At 38.4% G+C, this 27,659-nt stretch overlaps 1 protein-coding gene across 10 annotated transcripts in view; it reads left to right on the forward strand.

Annotated features, from left to right (window-relative positions):
- Nucleotides 1-27,659, forward strand: part of ppfia4 (PTPRF interacting protein alpha 4) — a 152,783-nt gene that overhangs the window by 107,338 nt on the left and 17,786 nt on the right. For 4 of the 10 annotated variants that reach the window (XM_052111616.1, XM_052111615.1, XM_052111618.1 and 1 more), the window contains 12 exons: nt 1,392-1,613; nt 2,827-2,973; nt 4,928-5,062; nt 9,420-9,503; nt 15,143-15,274; nt 16,871-16,933; nt 17,115-17,206; nt 17,373-17,505; nt 18,104-18,330; nt 21,783-22,011; nt 26,724-26,759; nt 26,966-27,096. In XM_052111616.1, the coding sequence (XP_051967576.1) occupies nt 1,392-1,613; nt 2,827-2,973; nt 4,928-5,062; nt 9,420-9,503; nt 15,143-15,274; nt 16,871-16,933; nt 17,115-17,206; nt 17,373-17,505; nt 18,104-18,330; nt 21,783-22,011; nt 26,724-26,759; nt 26,966-27,096 (1,631 nt within the window). Of the gene's footprint in view, nt 1-1,391; nt 1,614-1,681; nt 1,770-2,826; nt 2,974-4,927; nt 5,063-9,419; nt 9,504-15,142; nt 15,275-16,870; nt 16,934-17,114; nt 17,207-17,372; nt 17,506-18,103; nt 18,331-21,782; nt 22,012-26,723; nt 26,760-26,965; nt 27,097-27,659 lie in introns of those variants that run through there. The other 6 variants (XM_052111617.1, XM_052111623.1, XM_052111619.1 and 3 more) reach the window with 4 other exon arrangements.

The following is a 27,659-nucleotide window of genomic DNA, read 5'->3' on the forward strand; positions in this document are numbered from 1 at the left end:
TGTTATTTGCCTGCCACAGCGACTGCTGTGTGCATTTTTAATTTCTCTTTTTGATTTGCATTTTGATTTTTTTTTTGGAGCAAATAGTTTTACTAAAAATGTAGTTCCTCATATATGGACAGTGAGATTAAATTATACCAAGCTATAGAAATATGTGCACATATTTTTCATCAAATTGTTTGTTATGTTTCCAGGAGTGTTGGTTATTCATGTTTTTGAGATGTTTCAGACATCACAGCTGATTTTCTGTTAAGATGCTTTGGAAAAATGTTTATTGGCAAAAGCACAAATAAAAAAACTATAAAAATAAAAAAGTATTTGACTTGGTTTGACTTTTATGTTACAATGTCTTTTTTCTACTTTGGCAACAAAATCTCAATGTTCTCTCTTTGCACTGTCAAACAAACAAGTTATAGCCAGTTACCAATCAGAAATTAGCATAATTTATTTAGATTCAAAGTAATGGCCATCATCGTCCAATCACTGCCAACCATGTTAAAATAAAAATGTAGCATCATAAATTCTGAATCTATGTTCAGATTACCATTGCCCCATGTCTGCCAACCATGATGACTAGTCCAATCATCATATGTAGCCTGAAACTGAACTTTTGGTCAGAATTTATAAGTGAATGCTCTTAGCTGCATAGGAAAATTATAGGATGCTCCCTTGCTCCCTATTTAGTTAATGACTTAACCTCCAGTGTGCTGTCTGTCTGCACTGGTCTCAGAACAGTTTGAAATGCAGCGTATTTTCATCCAAACTCCATATAAATCCTCTGAAAGCAAAATTTTTCAGCTTTTGGATAAACCCATTGATTCTCAATATGATAGTGCCCAGTAAATATAGGATTTTTAAGGGGGAAAAAGGCCTATTGTCCTTATAAAGAGCAATTGTGTTTAACAGTGTACCGTTTCTTGATAAATCACTTTAATTTTCAAAGTGGCATATTGGATGAAACTAGACACTCTATTCTTTTGACTCAAATGGGTTTCAATGTAAAAACTTAATGAGGTGTCTTACCAGGTGTAGTTATTTTGCGGTTCCACCCAAAGACAAACTTTGCTGTGATCTGTGGCATGTTGTTTTCTCTCATGACTCGGTGCATAAAAATGTTAACCTTTTACAGACAGCCCAGTGTGTTCTGAACTGAGAACAGTCGATTTAAATAAAATTACGTTATGAATAGCATATAACGAAGACAAAACACAATGTCCATGCAGGAGGACACAGTGTCGCGTGAGGTTAAAGACCATTTTTTTCATGCTGAATGGCCAAAGACATCCATCTGACACATAATATATGTCATGTGCTTGAGTAGACAAAATTACCAAAATGCCCATCCCTATTCCGTTACAACACTAACATATGTATATTTGCATTTTTGACAGAGGCTTCCCAATGGCTCCATTGATGCCCATGATGACAACAGCAGATGTATGGAGCTGCAAGAATTGCTGGATAAGGCCAATAAGGAGCTGGCCCAAAACAGAGACCGGATCACCGGCCTGACCAGTCGGATGGGCGAGCTCGAGACGGAACTGGCCACTGCTCGCAAAGACCTGCTGAAGAGCGAGGAGCTGAGCACTAAACACCAGAGGGACATCCGCGAGGTTAGAATGATTGGGGAGAGAGGCTGGGGACAGAATAGGGACGCACTGATGAGGGCTTGTTCTCAAGAAAGATGAACTGTCAGGCAATGAGGACCTTGAGATTCCCAACTCTGATTTGTTCTACCTGAGAGAGAGAATGTTACAAAGAATGTGAAGGTGACTTATTCCTTATTCCTGGACTAGAGTTTAGGTGTGTGCCCTTCAGCATTTTTAAAGGAATAGTTTCCAAAATTCTGTCATCATTTACTTTTCAAACCTTTATGACCTCTGTGGAACACAAAAAGAGATTTTTTTAGATGTTCAGAGTGGTGTTGCTGCTCTTTTCCAAATAATGAAAGTATATTAAAACCTAGCAGATCAAGACAATGCACCAGGTTTGAAGTCAACGACCCCAAATGGCCAAAATGTGACTCGTAACCAATCGCACAACATCAAGTTTGTATATGAAGAAATCTCGATTTGAGATTTTTAATGTAGCGCACAAGTCACATGGACTTGTATGATACTTTAATGTTTTTTGTCATTTTTGGAGCTTGACAGTTTAATTCACTGTACACTTTCATTGTACAGTATTGTAAAATAGTGGCTTGGAGATTCAGCTAAACCACTCCTTTTGCATTTCATCTTAGGTGAACTAGTTTTAAGGTTATGTTAAACTTAAGCACCATTTTTATTTTGGGAATACCTTAAGCAGTGACGTTTTTACCTTTCCTACAATGTTGATATTTTGCAAATATGTTTTAGTCTATTAAAGGAATATTCCAGGTTCTATACAAATGTAAGCTCGAACAACATTTGTGGCATAATGCTGATTTTCTTAAAAAATAAAGTTAAAATTGGTGTTACAATGAAGCACTTTCAATGGTAGTGAATGGGGCCAATTTTACTCAGAAAAAGTTAGTAAGCGATTTTATCACACTAAAATCATTTTAACACGCATATTGTCTTTTGGCTATACTTTTTAAAACAGTAAGTATTTTAACATTTACTGATTGGCTCCATTCACTTCCATTGTAAGTGCTTCAATGTAACCCAGATTTTTGCTGTTTTTGAAGAACAGAAGGGACGAGTCGAAATTCCTTTTTGTGGTAATCAACATTATTGGTAAATGCTGTCGAGTGAGCCTAACTTATATAGATCCCAGAATATTCCTTTAAATGTTCCCAGATTTCCCTTCGGTTTTGTTTTCTCTTACTATGTGCCTGTTTGACAGGCGATGGCACAGAAGGAAGACATGGAAGAGCGAATCACAACGTTAGAAAAACGTTATCTGGCCGCCCAGAGGGAAACCACCTCAATCCACGACCTGAACGACAAGCTGGAGAACGAGCTGGCCACCAAGGATTCGCTCTACCGACAGGTACGCCAACCCTGAACCAGCCCTGAGTTGATTTAAAGTTCAATTCGAATATGGTTGAACTGAAGTTGATCCATGCTGTAGGTCAGTGCTGCTTGAGGTCCCATGCGACAGTTAAGATCTAAATTGTCTCCATGTTATGAGAGTTTGAGTCATGTTCCATCTGTGTCAATAGGATGTCTGCGAATGAAAGGCAAGTGTGGTAGTCAGTGGGGGTTTTTACAGAAGGGCTTTAATTAGCCCCACAGCAGCAGAATCATGCTGGAATCCTTCAGAACCCTTCAGCATGCTGGGAGGGAGAGGCATGCTGTGAGGAAGCAGGCAAAGCCTTGCTGTTTAATGTTCAAATATATCAGCTGGTGAAGGAATGAGGATTCCAAAATGCACTGATGTTGGTGTTAATTTGGACAGTGTGTGTATGTCTTTGTAATAAATGCAGTGGTTATAAATGTCTCAAAAGAGACATTTGAATCAAGAGATTAGATTGCGTGAGTTTGTGGTTTTTGTGCTCCAGGTACGGCTGTCATGAGGGAATCAGGTTGTCCTAAATCCTCTGGTGTTTATTTCCCAACCAGATGTACATGCAACCTAACATATTCCAAGGGTTTAACTTATTAAATTATTACTTAAAAATATTAGGACTGTCACTATACTGAAAATAACGAATTCATCGGGGCAAACCTCAGTGATTCTTTTCAGTTCCTTTTTTTAAGGAAAGAAAACAAAATAATGTGTGTACGTTTTGTAAATGAGTGTTTATTCAGCTTCGGGCAATTTTATGTCCCAGAGGTTGAATTTTATTTTAAACTAAAAGATACTAAATGATAAAATAAACACTTTTTGTTAAATAAAAGTCACATCAAAGCTTACTTTGAAATGTTTACCAGGCTCTCATAATTTATTTTTGGAACATTTTGGTTCATAAATTCCATTTATGCATAGATTATATTTGTTTAGCCTTGTCCCAGGCAGATACAAAATTTTAATTTTAATAGAAAATACTAATAAAATATCACCTGTTAGCTGAATGTTTTTATTGGCCGTCATTTTCAAACAAGCAGTTATTTTGCCAAAATATGAAAAGTGTGAAAATGTTATTTAATTGTGTATTTTGGATACATAAAATGTTAACAATGAAATTAGTCAGCAAGACAAAGGAATTTAATTTCAAAAACATAATTTTTTTATTTCAATCTCTGTCATTTCTACCACTGAATTTTATTAAACACAAGGCAGAATTTGAGATCTGGTGGAAATTACACTGTGGTGAGAATTTTTTAATAACAGAAAAATGACAAAAATTGCATAATTCTAGAAATTGTTTGTAGACAAATTAAATAAACTAGTGAGAATTTAAGAAATGTTTTAACAAGGTTTTACTTTCTAGAATACAGCTGTGCTAAAAGTGGCTGAATAATATAATATAATAAATGTGCTTTCCGGGCACAATACATTTTAGTTCCAGGATATTACAGTGATAGACATATAATCCAATTTTTGACTTTGTTACTTTTATCATATTACCTCATGTGTATTTACTGTATATTATGTGTTTTTGTGTGTTTGTACACTGGTGGTTTGTTGTTATGTGCACTTATTTATGATTTATTGTATGTGTGCTTGCTTTTTATGTGTACGGTATGTTTTCGTTTGTGTGTGTGTACGTTTCAATTACTTTGTAACCTTGTGTGAGTCTTAATATCTATTGGGTATGTAATATATATTGGGTATGTATAATATATATATATATATATATATATATATATATATATATATATATATATATATATATATATATATAAAACAATGTCTCAATGTATATTCTTCTGTATGGTATACGTATTTTTCTACACATAGGTACGTCTTTATGTTTTTATGGTGCCTTGAATGTGCTTTTGTGTGTTTATGTGCATTAGTTTGCATGTTTGTTTTTGTTTTTTTTGTTTTATTTTTTCAGAGCGAGGAGAAGGTACGACACCTCCAAGAACTGCTGGAGTTGGCAGAGCAGCGGCTACAACAGACCATGAGGAAGGCGGAGACTCTGCCCGAGGTGGAGGCTGAACTTGCCCAGAGAGTGGCCGCTCTCACCAAGGTGAGTACTTGATAGGGATGGGTCTGGATGGTTGTATGTAGTTTATCTAGTTCTTTTTTGAGCCTTACCAGAATAGTTCAACCAAAAATAAAAATTCTGTAATAATTTACTCACCTTCATACCATTCCAAACTCATATGACTTTCTTTCTTATGCAGAACACAAACAAAAAGCTTTAATGAATATTTCATACAATGGCAGTGGAACATGCCTCAATTTAAAGCTTTAAAAAGGATCCAAAAGTTTAATAAAAGTAGTCTATTTGGCTCTTGCGTCATATTTGAAGTCTTCCAAAGACATTTAATAGGTATTGGTGAGAAAAATGTACACACAAGCCCCTGCAAAGAAGCTTCTCTCATAACAGATGATGAAAATGCAACATCTAGATATTCACTGACTTAAGAAAAATTTCTCACCAAATCGTATGGACTATCGGAAAAAAAAAAGTCACATGGACTATTATTATGATACATTTGGGTCCATTTTTAAGCTTTAAAATGAATCACTAACAACTACTATTGTATTGAAAAGATGGAGTGCAATATTCATTCATTAAAACATCCACGTTTGTGTTCTGCATAAGAAAGAAAGTCATTCATGTTTGGAAAAGCATGATTAAATGATTTTTCCATTTCAAAATGTACATTTTCAGGTGAACTATTATTTTAGACTATTTTGCTTTAAAGGTGATGAATTTAGAGACACATCATATCACGAAGCATGGCTTGTGTAATAAATGCTAAATGTACCTCATTATATTGCTCTTTTTTGAGACCGACTAGCAATGGTGCTTTAAGTTACGGTTTATGCTGTTTAGTGCTAGTTTGGTGCTGGCCTAGCTGATGGACCATTTTCTCACCCTCATGCCATCCCAGATGTCTATTTCTAACTCTAGTGGTTTAATCCATGTCTTCTGAAGAGAAACGAGAATGTTTGGGTGAGAAATACACTAAAATGTAAGTCTTACTCACTAGTCTTAAAGGTACAGCAGCAAAAACAGCAAGGGTCATAAAAAAACTAAATTCTTATTAGTTTTGTAAAAAAACAAAAAACAAAAAAACTTGAAGAAATAGTTCACCCGAAAATGAAAATACTCTCATCATTTACTGACCCTCATGATCTCAGATGTGTATGGCTTTCTTTCCTCTGCTGAACACAAATTAAGATTTTAGAAGAATATTTTATCTCTGGAGGTGCAGTGGCCAGAACATTGAAAAAAACATAAAGGCAGCATAAAACTAAATCCATGTCTTCTAAAGTGATGCAATAGTTGTGGGCGAGAAACAGATCAATATTTAAGTCCTTTTTTACTATAAATCTCCACTTTTACTTCCACATTCTTCTTTTGTTTTTTGGAAATTCATATTCTTTAACAATAACATTAACAATATTTTATAAAAATATATTCTGATATCCGATTATATTATCAATCCCTCTGCCCCCACTGTTGAGGGTGTATGTAATAGTTCCCCTTCTGTCACTCACTCAACGTTGTGTAGATGTAGTGACACTAGGGGTCGCTCTTGAGAGCCCCGAACACCTCCCATTCTTTGAGAAAAGGCCAATGAGAATTGGCGAGTGCATGCCACTTCCTTGGACATATTGGTATAATAGGAGCTGGAATGCCCACTCCATTCAGGTTTTTTCTTCGGAGCCGAGCGGTTGTACTCTCAGCTAGCTGAATACTACTGCTGTTCCATTCACCTCTTAGAAGCGTATGCTGTTGGATATACAGCGCATTTCCAGTGGGCTTTCTCTCCTTCTGCATGACGAGTGCAGATTTTGCCCCTGGGTGCTTTGACAGCTCTAAAAGAGTGTATATTCCTGCTAAAGAGGATATTTTCTCTATTAGAGCACACACATTGATGTTGAACATCTTTTTAAAGACGCGACTTTATAAAGATGCCTTTCCGTCTTTGTATGATTCCTGGATGCAGTTGTTATCTCTCCACTTCTGACGCCCACAGGCGCTGCCTCACGTGTCTGGGCAGCGATCACACTGAGGCAGCGTTTGTGGATGGTTCATAAATATGACCATGACAACATTGCGATCGCGGCTTTCCTTCTTCTGTGGGAAAGCCACTCTAGCTGCCCCCCTGCGCTGCACCTTCTGCCCACGGGTATGAGGCCAGCCCGGCTGGTGCTGGAGTCGATTTGAGGAGTTCAATGGGTGTAGTCTCACCGGCTAATTCCCCATGGACCTCCCGTTCCCCAGCATGCTCGTTTGCTCCCGTTCAGTTCCGAAATGAGACCAGCCCGCCTCACGACTAGCATGAAGTCTCTTTCGGGGCCTGCGAGCAGGATGAGTCTTCGATCGCTGCATTGGAGAGCACACTGGCAATGTCGGACTCCGATGAATTGACTGGGCTTCCCACCCAGTCTGAGGCTGATGCAGAGCTGACCGCTATGCTTGCCCGGGCCGCCATGAGTAAAGGGTTGGACTGGAACCATCCACCCTTCCCTGAGCGCTCGCGGCTTGATGATTGGTTCCTGGGTTCGGGGCAGTGCTCACGGCCATGCCACAAACTGATGAGGTTGTGGAGGGCACCTTTCGCTGCCTGAAACAGATTTCCGGGTTCGTCCGCTCTCACTACTCTCAACACCGGGGTGAGATGTTACTATCCTCAGGTGGATAAGGCAGTTGCGATGCACCCGTGCCTGCAAAACGCCAGCACCTAGCGGGATCGAACAGCGCTCTACTCAAGGGCCTGTAGGAATACGCTGTTGCTGGTGACCAAAGCCTGCAGTGCCGCTGGACAGGCTGCCTCCGCCCTGCATGCCATGGCCATCCTGCAGGCACACCAGGCCAAGGCACTCAAAGAACTGCACGTGGGTAGTCCTGATCCTGACGTACTGCAGGAGCTGCGCTCGGCGATTGACCTCTGACGAAGGTGGTTTCCTCACTTCTTGGGTCACATAATTGGTGTTCACGACCGCTGTTGTCACGGCGACCAGACACTGAGCGCATGCAGCCAGGGCCCAGCGAACGTGGACCCCCCCCGACATACCCACGGCCAGCCGGTTGTGACGAGTCTCGAGGCCGACCCAAAGAGGTCCTCCTCCTCAGTCGCTAACCTGCCCTGTGCCAGGTATGGAGAGGTTTGAGGTTTCCCTCAGCGCAGCCACCTCGGGACCTGGCAACGCCCCCCGAGAAGCAGTCCACTAACACGGTTCAGCTGTTGTGGCGTTTTTCTATAGGGACCCCTATGACACAAAGTTGAGTGAGTGACAGAAGGGGAACGTCATGGTTACTGTCGTAACCTCTGTTCCCTGATGGATGGAAAGGAGACTTTGTGTCCCTCTTGCCACAACACTGTACTAGCCGCTGAAATGGCTGGACCTTGTCTCGGCTCCTCAGCACAAAACCTGAATGGAGTGGGAATTCCAGCTCCTTTTATACCCATATGTAATGCAAAATTCCTCTCGCCAATTCTCATTGGCCTTTTCTCAAAGAATGGGAGGTGTTCGGGGCTCTCAAGAGCCACTCTTAGTATCACTACATTGAAAAAAAATATCAGTGCTGTGCATGAAATACACACCCTGGGCTGCTATTTACATTGACATTTATGCATTTGGCAGACACTTTTTATACAAAGCGACTTACAGTGCATTTATTACAGGGACAATCCCCCCAGAGCAACCTGGAGTTAAGTGCCTTGCTCAAGGACACAATGGTGGTGGCTGTGGGGATCGAACCAGCGACCTTCTGATTAACAGTTATGTGCTTTAGCCCACTACGCCACCACCACTCCACTATTTTTTTTTATGACTTCCCAGCTCCATGGTTTTGTAATTACCTGATATTGGCGATCATCATCTGTCAATGAGTTTCTCAATCGTTATCGGGGTATTTATCTGAAATCATCAATATCTGATTTCATCGTCCTATCACCCAGCCCTACACTGGACTCTCTGTTTGGATTTCTTTAATGCTGCCTTTAAGAGCTTTTTGGAGCTTAAAATGTATGGCCACCATTCATTTGAATTGACAGAGCTAAAATACCCTTCTAAAAATCCTAATTTGTGTTCTGCAGAAGAAAGGTGGTCACATTTCTAAGATGATATGTGTGTGAGTAAATGATGAGAACATTTTAATTTTTGGGTGAACTATCCCTTTAAGATAGTTTAAAAACCTGGTAGGGTCATCAGCACACCAGTATTCCTTGCTGGGGGACCAGCACCCGAAACACAACATAAGCTGTTGAACAGCAATGCTGGAATTTACAGCAGGTTATGGAGCCTAGACTTATTACAGAGACACTGTTATTAGTGTTATCCTTTAAGCAGTAAGGATATTTTATGTGTGGTATTCTTAAGAAGTTGCTTACAGCTTACACACAAAATTCTGTGTTCTACAGGCAGAAGAGCGTCATGGCAACATTGAGGAGCGTTTGCGCCAACTGGAGGCTCAGCTGGAGGAGAAAAATCAAGAGCTGGCCAGGGTAAGGACTTGGATTGGAGTACTGAAGGGGTAACTGCAATGACAGTTAATGAAGACACCAAAGGGAAAGAGGGAGTGAGTCAATGTTGGGAGGGAAGATGGGATTGCATGAAGGATGGAGGGTGGGAGGGAGGGAGGAAATGAGGGAGTGTAAGTGGCTTTGGTTCTTTATGCTGTGTGTGTGTGTGTGTGTATGTTGGTTGCTTTGATTCTTATTTTCATTTTCAAGTGCACATAAGAATGAACACTAAAAATAGTCACCAGTGATTTTCTTTTATGTGAATGCATATGTTTGCAAGTGTCTCACAAATCTTTGCACGTGTAAGGAGTCTTACAGAGACAGATGAAAGTGTGTGTGTATATGAGGCTGTTTTTTAATATGACATGAAGATAGTGGTAGAAGCACATGTGAGTCTGCATGTGTATGTGTATGTATTAACAGAAAACTGTCCCTATGAGGAAACAAAGTAAATCAAAACATACTAAATAATAGATCTAAAAATGCAAAAAAGGTTTTTGGAGATTTAGGGGTAGGGATAAAAAATATAATTAGTTCAATTTAAAAACAATAGAAATCAATGGAATTTCCATACCATGATAGAAATAATGGTTGAGCCATTGGTATGTATATGTACATATTAGCTATAGTGTGGGAAAAGATTTTTCGCTAAAAGCAAGCTAAATCTGACAAAAGCCAGTTAGGGACATCCTCAAATGGAAAATTGATTTATAAATTACATTTTATAAAAAAAAAAATGTAAGACTTAAAATGCAAAACGTTGGTTTAGAGTTAGTCTATAGCAGTGGTTCTCAACCTGTCTTTGTCCAAATTTTCGAAGAAATTTGCTTTGGTACTTCTGCACCAATGGTGACAATGGTTTTCAAAATTTGTATTAACAGAAACTAGGAGTGTCAATAGATTAATATAATTAATATACAGTTGAAATCAGAAGCTTACATACACCTTAGCCAAATACATTTAAACTCAGTTTTTCACAATTCCAGACTTAAAATCGTAAATGCCTTTCCCTGTCTTAGGTCAGTTAAGATCACTACTTCATTTTAAGAATGTGAAATGTCAGAATAATAGTAGAGAGAGTGATTTATTTAATCTTTTATTTCTTTTTTTACATTCCCAGTGGGTCAGAAGTTTACATTCAATTTGTTAGTATTTGGTAGCATTGCCTTTATATTGTTTAACTAGGGAAAAATGTTTTGGGTAGTCTTCCACAAGCTTCTCACAATAAGATGCTGGAATTTTGGCCCATTCCTCCAGGTTTGTAGGCCTCTTTGCTCGCACACACTTTTTCAGTTCTGCCTACAGATTTTCTATCGGATTGAGGTCAGGGCATTTTGATGGCCACTCCAATACCTTGACTTTGTTGTCCTTAAGCCATTTTGCCACAACTTCGGAGGTATGCTTGGGGTCATTGTCCATTTGGAAGACCCATTTGCGAACAAGCTTTAACTTCATGGCTGATGACTTGAGATTTTGCTTCAATATATCCACATAATTTTCCTTCCTCATGATGCCATCTGTTTTGTGAAGTGCAACAGTCCCTCCTGCAGCAAAGCACCCCCACAACATGATGCTGCTACCCCCATGCTTCATGGTTGGGATGGTGTTCTTCAGCTTGCAAGCCTCACCCTTTTTCCTCCAAACATATTGTCAACATTTCCTCCAAGTCATTATGGCCAAACAGTTCAATTTTTGTTTCATTAGACCAGAGTACATTTCTCCAAAAAGTAAGATCTTTGTCTCCATGTGCATTTGCAAACTGTAGTCTGCTTTTTAATGGCGGTTTTGGAGCAGTGATCCACACATTTTTTTCGGAGGTCTTGGCTGATTTCTTTTGATTTTCCCATGATGTCAAGCAAAGAGGCACTGAGTTTGAAGGTAGGCCTTAAAATACATCCACAGGTACACCTCCAATTCAGTACACCTCCTATCAGAAGCTAATTGGCTAATTGTCTAAAGGCTGACATCATTTTCTGAAATTTTCCAAACTGCTTAAAGTCACAGTTAACTTAGTGTATGTAAACTTCTGACCCACTGGAATTGAGTCAATAAAAAGTGAAACAATCTGTGTGTAAACAATTTTTGGAAATATTACTCATGTCATGCTCAAAGTAGATGTCCTAAACAACTTGCCAAAACTATAGTTTGCTAATATGAAATCTGTGGAGTGGTTAATTAGTTTTAATGACTACAACTTAGGTTTATGTAAACAACTGACTTCAAATATAATATATATATATATATATATATATATAGAGAGAGAGAGAGAGAGAGAGAGAGAGAGAGAGAGAGAGAGAGAGAGAGAGACTGTATATACTGTATATATACATATATTGTCATTTCTGTATGTTCTTCAATAAAACAAAAGTTGTAGAGTGTATGCATTAAAATAAGAAAAAAGATGAGGTTTTACACTGTATCTTGATTTTTAGAATTTTTTTTTTTAGGTTTAATTAATTAACATTATTATAACACTGTTATAATGTAACTTACAATTCTAAGTCATCTTAAAGGGATAGTTGACCCAAAAAGAAAAAAATATCTTTTCATTTATTCACCCTCATGCCATGTATACGGATGTGTATGACTTTCTTTCTTTTGCAGAACAGAAATGAAGATGTTTAGAGGAATATTTCAGCTCTGTAGGTCCATTCAGTGCAAGTGAATGGTGGCAAGAACTTTGAATCTTCAAAAATTACATAATGGACAGCATAAAAGAAATCATTAAGGCTCCAGTGGATCATATCATATCACTTCTGAATCATGAATTTTTCATATAAATTATTTTATGCTGACTTTGTGATTTTTGGAGATTCAAAGTTCTGGTCATCAGTCACTTGCATTATGTGGACCGACAGAGATATTCTTCTAAAATTCTTCATTTGTGTTCAACAGAAGAAAGAAAGACATACACTTCTGGATTGGTATAAGTGTGAATAAATGAGAGAATATTAATTTTTGGGTGAACTATCCCTTTATGGCCCCCTTGGAAGTTTGCTGAGGCCCCCTAGTGGGCCCGGGTGGGCTTGGTTTAGAACCACTGGTCTTTAGTAAATATAATTCACTTCATTTCACTGGTTCTCAACCAGGGAGCCTCTACCCACAAGGGGCCTAAGCAAACTTCCAAGTGGGTCATTAAATAAAATAAAAAAAAACACAAAAAATCAAGATGTACAAGTAAACTGACATAATATTTAATATATATATATATATTTATCCCCTTTATTCCACTTAGTAGGTCCTCGTGGTGGTGTGGTTACTCACCTCATTCTGGGTGGCGGATGACAAGAGTTGCCTCCGCTTCTGAGAAAGTCAATCCACGCATCTTATCACGTGGCTCGCTATGCATGACACCGCTGAGACTCACAGCATGTGGAGGCTCATGCTACTCTTTGCGATCCACACACAACTAACCACGTGCCCCATTGAGAGCGTGAACCACTAATCCTAACCACGAGGAGGTTACTAGCAAGTTCTACCCTCCCTAGCAACTAGGCCAATTTGGTTGCTTAGGAGTCCTGGCTGGAATCTCCAGGGGTGTTAGTCAGCATCAATACTCGCTGAGCTACCCAGGACCCCACACATCATATTTAATATTTTAATTCAACAGCTCCCTTCAACAACAGTTTTTAATGAAGAACGTTAGTTTCAACATCAGTTCTTGAAACTTTTTAAACGGAATCACAAAGATAACCACAATCAGTTCTATTATCATATAATCATTTGACATTCCTATGATGAAGCTGGAAAACTCTATTATCTTATATTCATTTGACATTCCTATGATGAAGCTGGAAAACAAGCAGCTTTGTTATCATTACAGCAAAAGTAAAAAGTAAATATCTTCATGAGCCTAAAAGTGGGGCCTTTGAATATTGTCTTCTCGGCCAATGGTGGGCCTTGGAGTCAAAGAGGTTGAGAACCACTGCTTTATATAAAAACGATATGGGTCTATGGGATGTCCCCATTTAGATAGCGAAGTACAATGAACGTGTATATGTTTGTGTGTGTGTGTGTGTGTGTGTGTGTGTGTGTGTGTTTGTGTGTGTTTTGGTTTTGGTGGTTTAGTAGGAAATTTTTTTAGGTTATACATTGTAGTTTAGAGGGTATTATGTTATAATGGTGGTTTATGAGGACATCCCTAGTGTACCCGTAATTCAAACGGCTTAAAAAACGTACTAAAAATGCTTTTTGTGTGGGTTAGGTTTAGGGGTACGGGTAGGGTTAGGGGATAGAATAGATCGTTTGAACGGTATAAAAATCATAACGTCTATGGAGAGTCCTCGTAAGCCACAAACACCAACGTGTGTGTGTGTGTGTGTGTGTGTGTGTGTGTGTGTGTGTGTGTGTGTGTGTATTCAGTGAGACAGTAGGTGTTGCATAATAGGTCTTGACCAGGCCTGTTGGCAATATGTTTGACCTCACAGTTGGGACTCTGAGGGCTGACCACTTTGGTTAGCCTCCTCTTCCTGTCTCTCTAGGTTTTACACACACACACACACACACACACACACACACACACACACACTCAGACTTGTGCAAATACCCGCAAATATGCGTATTCAAATACTGTATATGCACACACATTCCCATACACATATACTGCTGCTGCTCTGTGAATACGGGGCAATATTAGCCCATTTTGCAGCTGAATTTCCCCACCCCAGTGAGAGCAGAGCTGCAATTGGCTGCTGTTTTTGGATTTTAAATAATCCATGCATGGTTAATTTGCTCCTGCATGAGAGCTGATGGTTGCAAAAAAAACCTTACACTCTTTCAGCCTTAATTAAACCATGGTGCTTGCATTACACTTCAGACTGGGCTTTACTGAGGCTTTATATAGCACAGCTGAGTTTTTGCTTGAATTCTCTCCTGTCACGATAGTCTACAGTATGTTGTTGACTTAAAGGCCATTTTCCACCAAAAAATAAATAAATAAGAGTTTGTTGCCAGGCAACTAAATGTCCATATCCCATTGCAACTGTGATTAAAAGTCACCATCTCCCATGCATTAACTACAGTATAAGGATGAATTGGCATTATTAATTTATTAGAGAAGAATAAACACCACATGCCCTCAGAAATTTTGTTAAATAAAAAATGTATATAGTACATTAAATGCAGAAAGCAAATATGTATTGTATTGTCAGAGACAGTTACATGTTTTAATATCATGAAGCACACTTAAATCATCATAGACATTTAACATTGAATAAGACCACTGTGCATCAGGGTTTAATGCTGCCCTCTATTGGTTCTATGGCAAACTTCACAATATCATTAGTGGCATCTCAAAATATTGCATAGTTAGTTGTGTTTGTTAAGGCAAGCATCAATATTACTATTACCTCAACAAATATCTGAAACAAAGTACAAAACTGCAGTACGTAACTCATTTGTGATACATCAAAGAGTGCCGCTTTTTGAGAAGAGGTGCGATAGATGAGATTTATCAAACTATTGACTTCATGTCGGATGTCCACTAAAACTGTTGGCCAAAAACAACCTGTAGCAATGCAGTAAAAACCCCTCAGAAAACAATAGCAATTGTTTAGGCCAAGAAATGAATAGCATTTTTTCTTCTTCTTATCATTTCTGTTCACTCTCTTAATCACTGTCAGGCTCGTCAGAGGGAGAAGATGAATGAGGAGCATAACAAACGTTTGTCTGACACTGTGGACCGTCTCCTCACTGAATCTAATGAAAGACTACAACTGCACCTGAAGGAGCGCATGGCTGCACTGGAGGACAAGGTACAGATTTAACCTCACCCACCCATACATACTGTAGAGTAAATACTTAAAATGCTATCATCTGTTGTTCAAGCTTTCATGCAAAGTGTCAACATTCAGCCTCCTCCTACACACAGGTCTCATTACTGACTCATTTCCAAGGCCAGATGTCAGCAGATCTCAGAATTCCATGGCTGGATGTCCATATTTACACCATTGTCTTTACCTTAGACTAGAGAGTAAAAGGCCTTATTATAGATGAGCTAAAAATATCAAGATATTACTTAAAGGAATATTCCGGGTTCATTACAAGTTAAGCTCAATCAACAGCATTTGTGGCATAATGTTGATTACCACAAAAACTTATTTTGGTTTGTCCATCCTTTCCTTAAAAAAAAAGCCAAAATATGGGTTACTGTGAGGCGCTTACAATGGAAGCGAATGGGGGCCAATTTTGGAATGTTAAAATACTCACTTACTAGCCACAAGACATAAACAATATGTGTGTAAACATAAATTCTGTGTAAAGTTATTGCCAATTTTACTACTACGTTGCCATGGTGATGTATTGTCAACAAACCTAAATGATTATATGCTTACAATTTCTGCCTATAAACCTTCCAAAAATTGGACATGATTCATTAGTGAAGTAATCTGTATAAAAATTAATACATTTGCCTATGTAATAATCATAAGATCACTGGAAAGTTCATGGAAAAGTCATTGAAATTCATTGTTCAAAAAGTGCCACAAGGACCACCTCATGATGAATCGATATACACTTTACAATAAGGTCCTGTTTGTTAACATTAGTAAATGCATTTGGAATCATGAACTATTAATAAACAATATATTTTTACAGCATTTGGAATAAAAAACTTTTTATATGAATATACATATATGTAATTAAGCTATACAAGACATATCCTGGTTAATGTTAATTTATAAAAATACAATTGTTCATGGTTAGTCATTTTAATGCATATGACTGATATTCAGGGATGAAACTCTGCATGACGCAAGCTGATTTTATTTTGTTATCTATTAGCCAATCGGCTCACTTACATGAGATTTGTTAAGTCAATCGGTTCACGTGGTGTATGCTGATAGGTCCTCTGACATGTAACGGAGTAGCCAATCAACTTGCATATTCTCTATTTGTCAAACATTTAAATTAGCTCAGTTTGCACTGAAGAGCACAGTGAAGCTCTGCAGTGAAACCCTCCTCATCCCCAGCTCCACCTATCTAGATCTGCTAAATGGGGATGTCTTTATGTATGTCTAATTGTGCAGCTGCATGTCTTACATGCTCGATGCAGCATGTCTTCTGTTTGTCTAACTGTGCAGCAGCAGCTGCATATCCACATGCTTAATTCAGTATGTCTGTGTATGTTTCTAGCTTCAGGAAGTCTCCGTATTCGCTGTGTAGCAACAACAGCAGCGGTAGCAGCATAGCAGATCTAGTCCTTTATTTTTTCAGATATAGGACAGGAAATGACTGTGAGAGAATAAGTGGACAGGCCAAATCACCACATGTAGAGAGAGAGTTGCAACCTGCTGCTTTGAGCTTATTCTCAACTTTCTTTCTCTCTATTTCCTTGTTTCTCCACCTTCAAGAATGTGCTCATCCATGACCTGGAGAACTCTCAGAAACAACTCGAGGAGTTCCATCACACGAAGGTATCATTGCTCATTAGATCCTCATGAAAATAAAATTATAAAAAAATGGACTTGTTCCATTTCCATGGACTTTTTATATGTCAAACACCCAACAGCAATAGCATGTATGGGTAATTCTGCTCTCTCTTGCATACAAATGTCAATTTAAGTAACTTATATTCTACTTTTATAAACTCTGTAGGAGAGGCTGATCGGCGAGATTGAGAAGTTACGAGCAGAACTTGATCATCTGAAGCGCAGGAGTGGGTCATTTGGAGATGGAACTTACCCTAGGTGACATCCAGATTTCAAACCATTTAGTTTCATTGACATAAGCAAGCATGCACTATATGTTTATTTGTGCATTAAAAGTGATATTGCTGTAAACACATGCTAAGTAATGCATATGAGCTTCTCTTTATGTCTGACAGTCTCTCTCTCTCTGCTGACCCTGTCTTAGGTCTCATGTTGGCAGTGCCACAGACCTGCGGTTCTCAGTGGTGGAAGGTCAGGGTGATCATTACTCTTCCACAGGGGTCATACGAAGGGCTCAGAAAGGTCGACTGGTGGCACTCAGGGATGAACCCACAAAGGTGTCAATGTCACCTACATCAACATCTGTTACTCTCTCAAACCAAAACCTTCACTTCTTATTCTTTTTACATTTCTTAAGGTCTCTAAATGTGTTTACATCTACATTCAGGGATCTAAACACAAGCATGTAAATGTTTTGAGCACTGGTACAACAAGTGCATGTAATTATGATGTCATAAGGCAGTGACAACCAACCTTGACCTAGTTTTAAACACTCCAGATGCAGGCCTGTGCTCTAATCAGTAAATATGGACAATGTTACTCCTTCAGTCTTATTTCTCTCTTTTTCTCTTTCCTTTATTGCCTCATTGGATGTATTCATTGTAAGTTCTTGGTTACTTATTAATATTCCGTTACATTTTATGCATTTAGCAGATGCTTTTACCAAAGCCACGAGAGCAAAAATTCCCTTGCATGTCCAGCACCATTCTCTACCAGTTGAGCTACAGGAGTAATTCTCTAATCCAAAATAAACATAGTTGATAGCACATTCTCAATCACTAATATATTGGAATGCTTTGATTGAATAATACCTGTTTAATAAGCCTGTGTTTTTGTACCCTTATCCATGTGTCTTTTGGCGGCGTGTGTTTTCAGATTCTGCCAATGGTGGAGCAGGACTGGGATCGCTCTCAGCCTTCTAGCTTGCGTGCGAGCCGTACTCACCTAATGGGCAGCGACACTGAGCTGTCAGACCTGGACGATGAAGACCGTGAGACCATCTTCAGTTCAGCCGATATGCTGTCTCCCAGCGGACACTCAGATGCACAGACACTCGCTCTCATGCTGCAGGAACAGCTCGATGCCATTAATGAGGAGATAAGGTAAAGAATAGAGACTCTTAAAGGGATAGTTTGCCCAAAAAGGACTTTTGTGTCTTCTGAGGAACACAAATAAAGATAATTTTTTTTAGGATGTATGATGTGTTTTGTCTGTACAATGCAAGTAAGTGGGGTCCAAAACTTTCAAGCTCCTAAAAAGGACATAAAGGCAGCATAAATGTAATCTACACAATTAAACAAGTGGTTTAATCCATGTCCTCTGAAACGAAAAATTATTTAAAGAAATAGTTCACCCAAAAATGAAAATGATCTCATAATTTACTCACCCTAATGCTGTCTCAGATATTTATGACTTTCTTTCTTCTGCTGAACACAAATTAACATTTTTAGAAGAATATCTAAGCTCTGTTGACCCATTCTATATAAGTGAATGGTGACCAAACTTTGAAGCTCCAAAAAGCACATAAAGGGACCATTCAAGTAATCCATAAGACTCCAGTGGTTAAATCAGGGTTCCCACAGATCCTTAAAAAGTCTTAAAATGTCTTAAATTCAGTTTTCCAAAATTTAAGGTCATAAAATAGTGTTGATGACAATGTTTACTTTTAATTGTTTATATTGTCATGCGTTTTAGATTATTGTTGGAGTGCACATTTTATTCTCTTATCTGTTTGAATGAGCAGCTGGAAGCAGTAAAGCGTACATTTCAAAATAAGAGTCCCCAGAGTATTTCACCCTTTAAAGTTAAAATATCCATGCTATGAATCAGATCTTTCTCTTTTCTCGTTCTTTTTAATGTGAGATATGTGAAGTAAAACATGTATTAAACTTGCATATATCCTACCCTGTTTTACTGATAAGAATTGAGGCTATATTTAATGTTTCCCTGTTTAAGGAAGTGTCTGTGATTTATTTTGAGATAGTGTGGGCTTGTTTTGGTATGGGAATATGGTATTCATTTTATTTGTTCAGGTCTTGAAAAAGATCTTAAAAAGTCTTAAATTTACATTTCATTTTAAAATCTCTGCAGCAACCTTGTAAAGCCATGTCTTCAGAAGCAATGTTATATATTTGGGTGAGAAACAGATCAATTAAAGTCCTTTTTACTATAAATTCTTCTCCCTGCCAGTAGGTGGTGATATGCATGAAAAGTGTATATTGCCAAAAACAAAAGAAGAAGAATATGGAAGTGAAAGTGGACATTTATAGCAAAAAATAACTTCAATTTTGATCTGTTTCTCACCCACACCTTTCACATTGCTTTAGAAGACATGGATTTAATGACAGGAGTCTTATGAATTAATTTCATGCTGCCTTTGTGTGCTTTTTGGAGCTTCAAAGTTCTGGCCACCATTCACTTGAATTGAATGGACCAACAGAGCTGAGATATTTTCCTAAAAATCTTAATTTGTGTTCAGCAGATGAAAGAAAGTCATACATATCTCGGATGGCATGAGGGTCAATAAATGATGAGAGAATTTTCATTTTTGGTGAAATATACTTTTAACCTTAAATGGGCTTCTGGGAATGCTACAGAAGTAACTTCTGGCTGATTAAAAAGCCCCTTAAAATGGTAGAGAAATCTAAAGCCTGTTTCACACTTATGTGTTACTGATAAGTTTAAACACATTTCAGGGTAATGCTTCGCAAAAATTCCCTATAATATGAACACATTTACCCTGACATATTTTGCAACTTACAAAGAGACCTAATATTCAAATGCAAGTATAAAAGCTTTGATCCTGCAATTGTCAGGCTCATATGTCTTATTGAGTGTTAAACACACTCATAAAACACATGGGCATATAGCCAGAGTCAGCTTTCTCAAATTCACTGACCTTTCAGATTTCAAAATGACTTAGGCCCTGCAGGCAGACCGAAAGAGCACATTGGCAGCTCTCCGCTCTGGTGAACTAGAGATAGAACTAGAATGGTAACAGAAACTGTCAGTACTTATATAAATATATATATACTTATAGTATAAATACAAGTAGTCCTCTGAAGCCTGTGCTTATACCAAGCTGTCTGGATTCCATTCAGCAGCACAAAGGAAAGTGCTGGCGGTAGAACATCTCTCTATATGATAATACGTGTGAACCAGAGCCACTATGCTGAATCTGCCCATCACAAAAATGGATTCTGAGTTGTTGATGAATATAAATGCCAGATAATAGCAGACTTATCGCCTGAAATGTGCAGTGATGTGATGGCTAACAGACTGAGCTGTAGGATGAACTCATAAGGTTTCAACCGACTGAATTTCCACTGTATGAAAACTGCATGAATAGAATTCATCAATAGAAAGAAAAGATCTGGTAACCTATTTTTTGAAGCCTGTGTAAAAAATGCCTTCTATAAGTGTTCTCAATGCATTATAAAGGTTTTTATAATGCATTGTATCTTTTCATAGATCATTCTAACCACTGTTTGAGATATTTTAAAGGGATAGTTCACCTAAAAATGAAAATTCTCTCATCATTTACCCTCATTCCATCCCAGATGTACAGTATATGACCATCTTTCTACTGCTGAAGAAAAACGAAGAATTTCAGGAGAATTTTTCAGCTCTGTTGGTCCTCACAATGCAAGTGAATGGGTACCAACATTTTGAAGCTCCAAAATGCACTGAAAGGTGGCATAAAAGTCTATAAGACTCCAGTAGTTAAATCTATATCTTCAGAAGCAAAATAATAGGTGTGGGTGAGAAAATGATCAATGTTAAAGTCCTTTTTACTATAGGTTCTCCTCCCTGCCCAGTAGGTGGCAATATGCACAAAGTAAGTAAATTGCCTAAAACAAAAGAAGAAGAATGTGAAAGTAAAAGTGGAAATGGCTAGTAATAAATGTCTTAAATATTGATCTGTTTCTCACCCACACTTATGCTGCTGAAGATATAGATTTAACTACTAAATCATGTGGATTACTTTTATGCTGCCCTTTATGTGCTTTTGGAGCTTGAAAAACGTGGTACCCATTCACTTGCATTGTAAGGACCAACAGAGCTGAGATAGTCTTCTAAAAATCTTTGTTTGTATTTAGCAGAAGTAAGTCATACACATCTTTGATGGCATAAGAGTGTGAAAATGATAAGAGAATTTTCTTTTCTGGGTGGACTATACCTTGAAGCTAGAATACGAGAGAGTATTTTAACTTGAAAAAAAATACTCACTTCACCTTTGAATGAATATGTAAATAATATAATTAATTATACCTGTGTTTAGTAGTATTTACGAGAACATACAAAATACAACGGATTAAAGGTGCATTAAATAAGGAATTATGAATATCTTCATAATGCATTTCACATACAGGCTTCATAGAAAGTGTTATCGAATTGATTAACATTAGTATATAACCATACATTTTCTTGATCACAGTTACATGTAAACTTGTTTTCTGTATACTGTTTATAGTCTCATTGGATAAAAAGACTAGTAAAGGCCAGACGTCATTTAATTCAATTCTCTCTATCTATCTTACTCTGTCCTTCTCAGAATGATCCAGGTGGAGAGGGAATCAGCGGAGCTGCGGGCGGATGAGATAGAGAGTCGTGTGAACAGCGGCAGTATGGACGGGCTCAATGTGACTCTGCGGCCGCGCTCCTCCATCCCCACCTCCGTCACCGCCCTCTCCCTGGCCAGCTCCTCACCTCCTGTCAGCGGCCGATCCACACCCAAAATGATGTCTGGTTCAACAGCCCATGAGTTGGGCATCATGACCCTGGTGAGGCTGACCAGCTCGTGCAGTTCATACATGCAGAGAATGCATGAACAGTTCTTGTGTGATCATGTCTCACCAGATTATTTTCCAATTTGTGTTGCCTTCGTTTACAAATTACCCAATCTTAACTCTTAATAACAATTGTAATAATATTGCAATTTTAATAACAACCACTGACATCTTAATTCAATGCTCATATTCAACATTCTTTTTATACAGTACCTTTCTGTGTTATCCCATGATGATCTTTTTGGTCCAAACAAGTGTTTTACCGGTTATAAAGTGGTCATTGACATGACACTCCTTTTTTTAAATCTGGATCTAAGTTATTAAAAAATATGTTAAAATTGCAAATTCATACCTCTTCTATTATGAATTTTGGATTTCAAAATCATTGTGATATTTTACTGGGGCTTAAAGTAAAAAATTCGTTAGTGTTGTAACTGCCCAGAGAGAGTAAAAAAGAAAAGACAATTAAAAGCTGAAATTCTTGAAAAAATTAATGTTGGCATAAGTAGTGTGGAATAATCTTTTATTATTTAAAAAAAAAAAAAAAGCAGTGAAAAAATTGTTTTAAAATATTAGTACTATTTGTAAAACTTTGGTCCACCAAATCAGTTGTCTTGACAGTTGTTGAATAGAGGTCGACAGATAGTGGACTTTGCTGATACCAATAATGAAGGTGGTTGAAAAGGCTGATAACCGATTAATCAGACCATAGATTTTTTTTTTCGATCTAAATAATAATAAAAAATATCTTATTCTTTCCTTACTGTGAAGGGCACTGACACTGAGGCTGCAAAATGAATAAAATCCTAAAAGCAGTTTATTGTGTAACCAAAATCCCAGTAATAAAAAGATTTGGTGCATAACGCAGGACTTTTTTATTTCAAACAAGCACAAAATAAACCGGGACTCTTATTTTGAAATTACAAAGATGCATTATGATGCTCTGTATGTGAGCATTTACCAAAAAAACTTTTTATAGCCTATAGATTCACCAAATGAAGAGTTTGTATGTAAATTAATTTCACCAGATTTTTTATTGATAAGGAATTTAAAAAAAATTAAGGGAAAAAATTAAAAATAAAATATCAGCATATATTTTTTCCAATAACCGATAGTTCTAAAAAGCATTTATTGGTACTGATTAATCGGTCTATCTCTAGTGTTGAATCCAACATGCTGGCAGCCATTCTGTTACAGAATGTTTGAAACAGAGAAGGACTCTCAAGTCCCCTTTAGTTAAATGTTTGATATTTTTATTAAAAGCCTTTCTTTCTTTTTTTCAGGTCAAATTAAGTAGCCCTAAGAAAACTTATTGATGTTCATGGCTCCAAAATTTATGATATTTGAAAAAATAAAAAAAATTATATATATATACACTCACCTAAAGGATTATTAGGAACACCTGTTCAATTTCTCATTAATGCAATTATCTAATCAACCAATCACATGGCAGTTGCTTCAATGCATTTAGGGGTGTGGTCCTGGTCAAGACAATCTCCTGAACTCCAAACTGAATGTCAGAATGGGAAAGAAAGATGATTTAAGCTATTTTGAGCGTGGCATGGTTGTTGGTGCCAGACGGGCCGGTCTGAGTATTTCACAATCTGCTCAGTTACTGGGATTTTCACGCACAACCATTTCTAGGGTTTACAAAGAATGGTGTGAAAAGGGAAAAACATCCAGTATGCGGCAGTCCTGTGGGCGAAAATGCCTTGTTGATGCTAGAGGTCAGAGGAGAATGGGCCGACTGATTCAAGCTGATAGAAGAGCAACTTTGCCTGAAATAACCACTCGTTACAACCGAGGTATGCAGCAAAGCATTTGTGAAGCCACAACACGCAGAACCTTGAGGCGGATGGGCTACAACAGCAGAAGACCCCACCGGGTACCACTCATCTCCACTACAAATAGGAAAAAGAGGCTACAATTTGCAAGAGCTCACCAACATTGAACAGTTGAAGACTGGAAAAATGTTGCCTGGTCTGATGAGTCTCGATTTCTGTTGAGACATTCAGATGGTAGAGTCAGAATTTGGCGTAAACAGAATGAGAACATGGATCCATCATGCCTTGTTACCACTGTGCAGGCTGGTGGTGTTTGTGTAATGGTGTGGGGGATGTTTTCTTGGCACACTTTAGGCCCCTTAGTGCCAATTGGGCATCGTTTAAATGCCACGGCCTACCTGAGCATTGTTTCTGACCATGTCCATCCCTTTATGGCCACCATGTACCCATCCTCTGATGGCTACTTCCAGCAGGATAATGCACCATATCACAAAGCTCGAATCATTTCAAATTGGTTTCTTGAACATGACAATGAGTTCACTGTACTAAAATGGCCCCCACAGTCACCAGATCTCAACCCAATAGAGCATCTTTGGGATGTGGTGGAACGGGAGCTTCGTGCCCTGGATGTGCATCCCACAAATCTCCATCAACTGCAAGATGCTATCCTATCAATATGGGCCAACATTTCTAAAGAATGCTTTCAGCACCTTGTTGAATCAATGCCACGTAGAATTAAGGCAGTTCTGAAGGCTAAAGGGGTCAAACACAGTATTAGTGTGGTGTTCCTAATAATCCTTTAGGTGAGTGTATATATATATATATATATATATATATATATATATATATATATATATATATATATACAGTGAGGAAAATAAGTATTTGAACACCCTGCTATTTTGCAAGTTCTCCCACTTGGAAATCATGGAGGGGTCTGAAATTGTCATCGTAGGTTCATGTCCACTGTGAGAGACATAATCTAAATAAAAAAATCCAGAAATCACAATGTATGATTTTTTAACTATTTATTTGTATGATACAGCTGCAAATAAGTATTTGAACACCTGTCTATCAGCTAGAATTCTGACCCTCAAAGACCTGTTAGTCTGCCTTTAAAATGTCCACCTCCACTCCATTTATTATCCTAAATTAGATGCACCTGTTTGAGGTCGTTAGCTGCATAAAGACACCTGTCCACCCCATACAATCAGTAAGAATCCAACTACTAACATGGCCAAGACCAAAGAGCTGTCCAAAGACACTAGAGACAAAATTGTACACCTCCACAAGGCTGGAAAGGGCTACGGGAAATTGCCAAGCAGCTTGGTGAAAAAAGGTCCACTGTTGGAGCAATCATTAGAAAATGGAAGAAGCTAAACATGACTGTCAATCTCCCTCGGACTGGGGCTCCATGCAAGATCTCACCTCGTGGGGTCTCAATGATCCTAAGAAAGGTGAGAAATCAGCCCAGAACTACACGGGAGGAGCTGGTCAATGACCTGAAAAGAGCTGGGACCACCGTTTCCAAGGTTACTGTTGGTAATACACTAAGACGTCATGGTTTGAAATCATGCATGGCACGGAAGGTTCCCCTGCTTAAACCAGCACATGTCAAGGCCCGTCTTAAGTTTGCCAATGAACATTTGGATGATCCAGAGGAGTCATGGGAGAAAGTCATGTGGTCAGATGAGACCAAAATAGAACTTTTTGGTCATAATTCCACTAACCGTGTTTGGAGGAAGAAGAATGATGAGTACCATCCCAAGAACACCATCCCTACTGTGAAGCATGGGGGTGGTAGCATCATGCTTTGGGGGTGTTTTTCTGCACATGGGACAGGGCTGACTGCACTGTATTAAGGAGAGGATGACCGGGGCCATGTATTGTGAGATTTTGGGGAACAACCTCCTTCCCTCAGTTACAGCATTGAAGATGGGTCGAGGCTTGGTCTTCCAACATGACAATGACCGAAGCACACAGCCAGGATAACCAAGGAGTGGCTCTGTAAGAAGCATATCAAGGTTCTGGCGTGGCCTAGCCAGTCTCCAGACCTAAACCCAATAGAGAATCTTTGGAGAGAGCTCAAACTCCGTGTTTCTCAGCGACAGCCCAGAAACCTGACTGATCTAGAGAAGATCTGTGTGGAGGAGTGGGCCAAAATCCCTCCTGCAGTGTGTGCAAACCTGGTGAAAAACTACAGGAAACGTTTGACCTCTGTAATTGCAAACAAAGGCTACTGTACCAAATATTAACATTGATTTTCTCAGGTGTTGAAATACTTATTTGCAGCTGTATCATACAAATAAATAGTTAAAAAATCATACATTGTGATTTCTGGATTTTTTATTTAGATTATGTCTCTCACAGTGGACATGCACCTACGATGACAATTTCAGACCCCTCCATGATTTCTAAGTGGGAGAACTTGCAAAATAGCAGGGTGTTCAAATACTTATTTTCCTCACTGTATATATATATATATATATATATATATATATTTACACACACACACACACACACACACTACTGGTCAACAGTTTGAAATACTTACTCATTATTTATTGTACATCATCTGTCACAAAAACATGAAGATGTTGTAGTTGTTTTGGTGGCTTAATGCAAGGAATATTTCACATAGGTGTCACCATATCGAATTCTTGAGAAGAAAAAAAAAAAATCTAAATCTTGCAGTATTTACTCGTCAAAGCTAATTTTTACTTGTATTTGTTGCTTGGAAAGTGTTAATTTTAGACCCTGTCTGTGAGTGAACACACACTGTTTTTTCCTCTGACCCTGATTCCTCTTATTCCATGAGTTGAATCCTACAGCATTTAGATTAGTTTTTTCTCACAGTGCTAACATTTAATCATCTGTCTACCTCTACCTTTTCTGTCTATTTCTCCCTGCTAACGCTGTCAGCCGAGTGATTTAAGGAAACACCGCAGGAGAGTGGCTGTAAGTGTGCTGTCTTAATGACTAAACAGAAGACCTGCTTGCTTTTTTCCCCCAAGTCAGTATGTGTGCTGGTGACAAATGTGAAGAACATGAAGTGTATGTGCGTATTAATGGTATTAATGAGTGTTTGGAGGTGTGTGGGTTAAGATTTGGTGTCATTAGCATTTTGCAAAAGGTGTTTTTGCAAAATTGTGTTTTTGTCCTAGTCCCCCGTGGAGGCTCGAGAGGACAAGGCAACCATAAATTGTGAGACATCGCCCCCCTCCTCCCCTCGCAGCCTCAGACTAGACCAAATGAACTTTGCTCAGCTAACAGGAAGCCTTGATGATGGCCGAGGGTAAATACACTCACACACACCCACAGCCAATCACGTCCCTGACTGAACTAGATTAGACATCATTTACCTAGCAGGCTCGCTTGAGGACAGATGAGAGTTTGTTACAGGCACAGACACACACACACACACACACACATCCACTCAACTTCTCTTGAGACTATGGCTCTATAAACAAGTTAATTACTGTCAGCATGCCTTTGTTCATCTTCTTGTCCACATTTGTCTAATAGTAACGATGGTCTCTGTATCTTTTGTTTAAAAATATTAATAATAATTTGGCCATCAGTGACGCCGTGTCAAATGTAGAATCTACATTGATTACACTGTTAGCTGTGATATTTAAATGAGCAATTTTAAATAATAATGCATGAAAAGAGAATGGTACACAGTATAAGGCCATTCATACAGGATGGGTTTTTGCATTCTACTGCACTATTTTTCTGTGTTGTTGATTGTACACATTTCATCAGACTTGCTTCTCGCCGTTTTTGAATCTAATGCATTCTGTTTGAACGGCCCCTAAGTGTGAAAATAAGACACAAAATATCTCTCTTTCTCTCTCT

This window comes from Xyrauchen texanus, chromosome 39 (assembly GCF_025860055.1).
Source record: "Xyrauchen texanus isolate HMW12.3.18 chromosome 39, RBS_HiC_50CHRs, whole genome shotgun sequence".
Lineage (NCBI taxonomy): Eukaryota > Metazoa > Chordata > Actinopteri > Cypriniformes > Catostomidae > Xyrauchen > Xyrauchen texanus.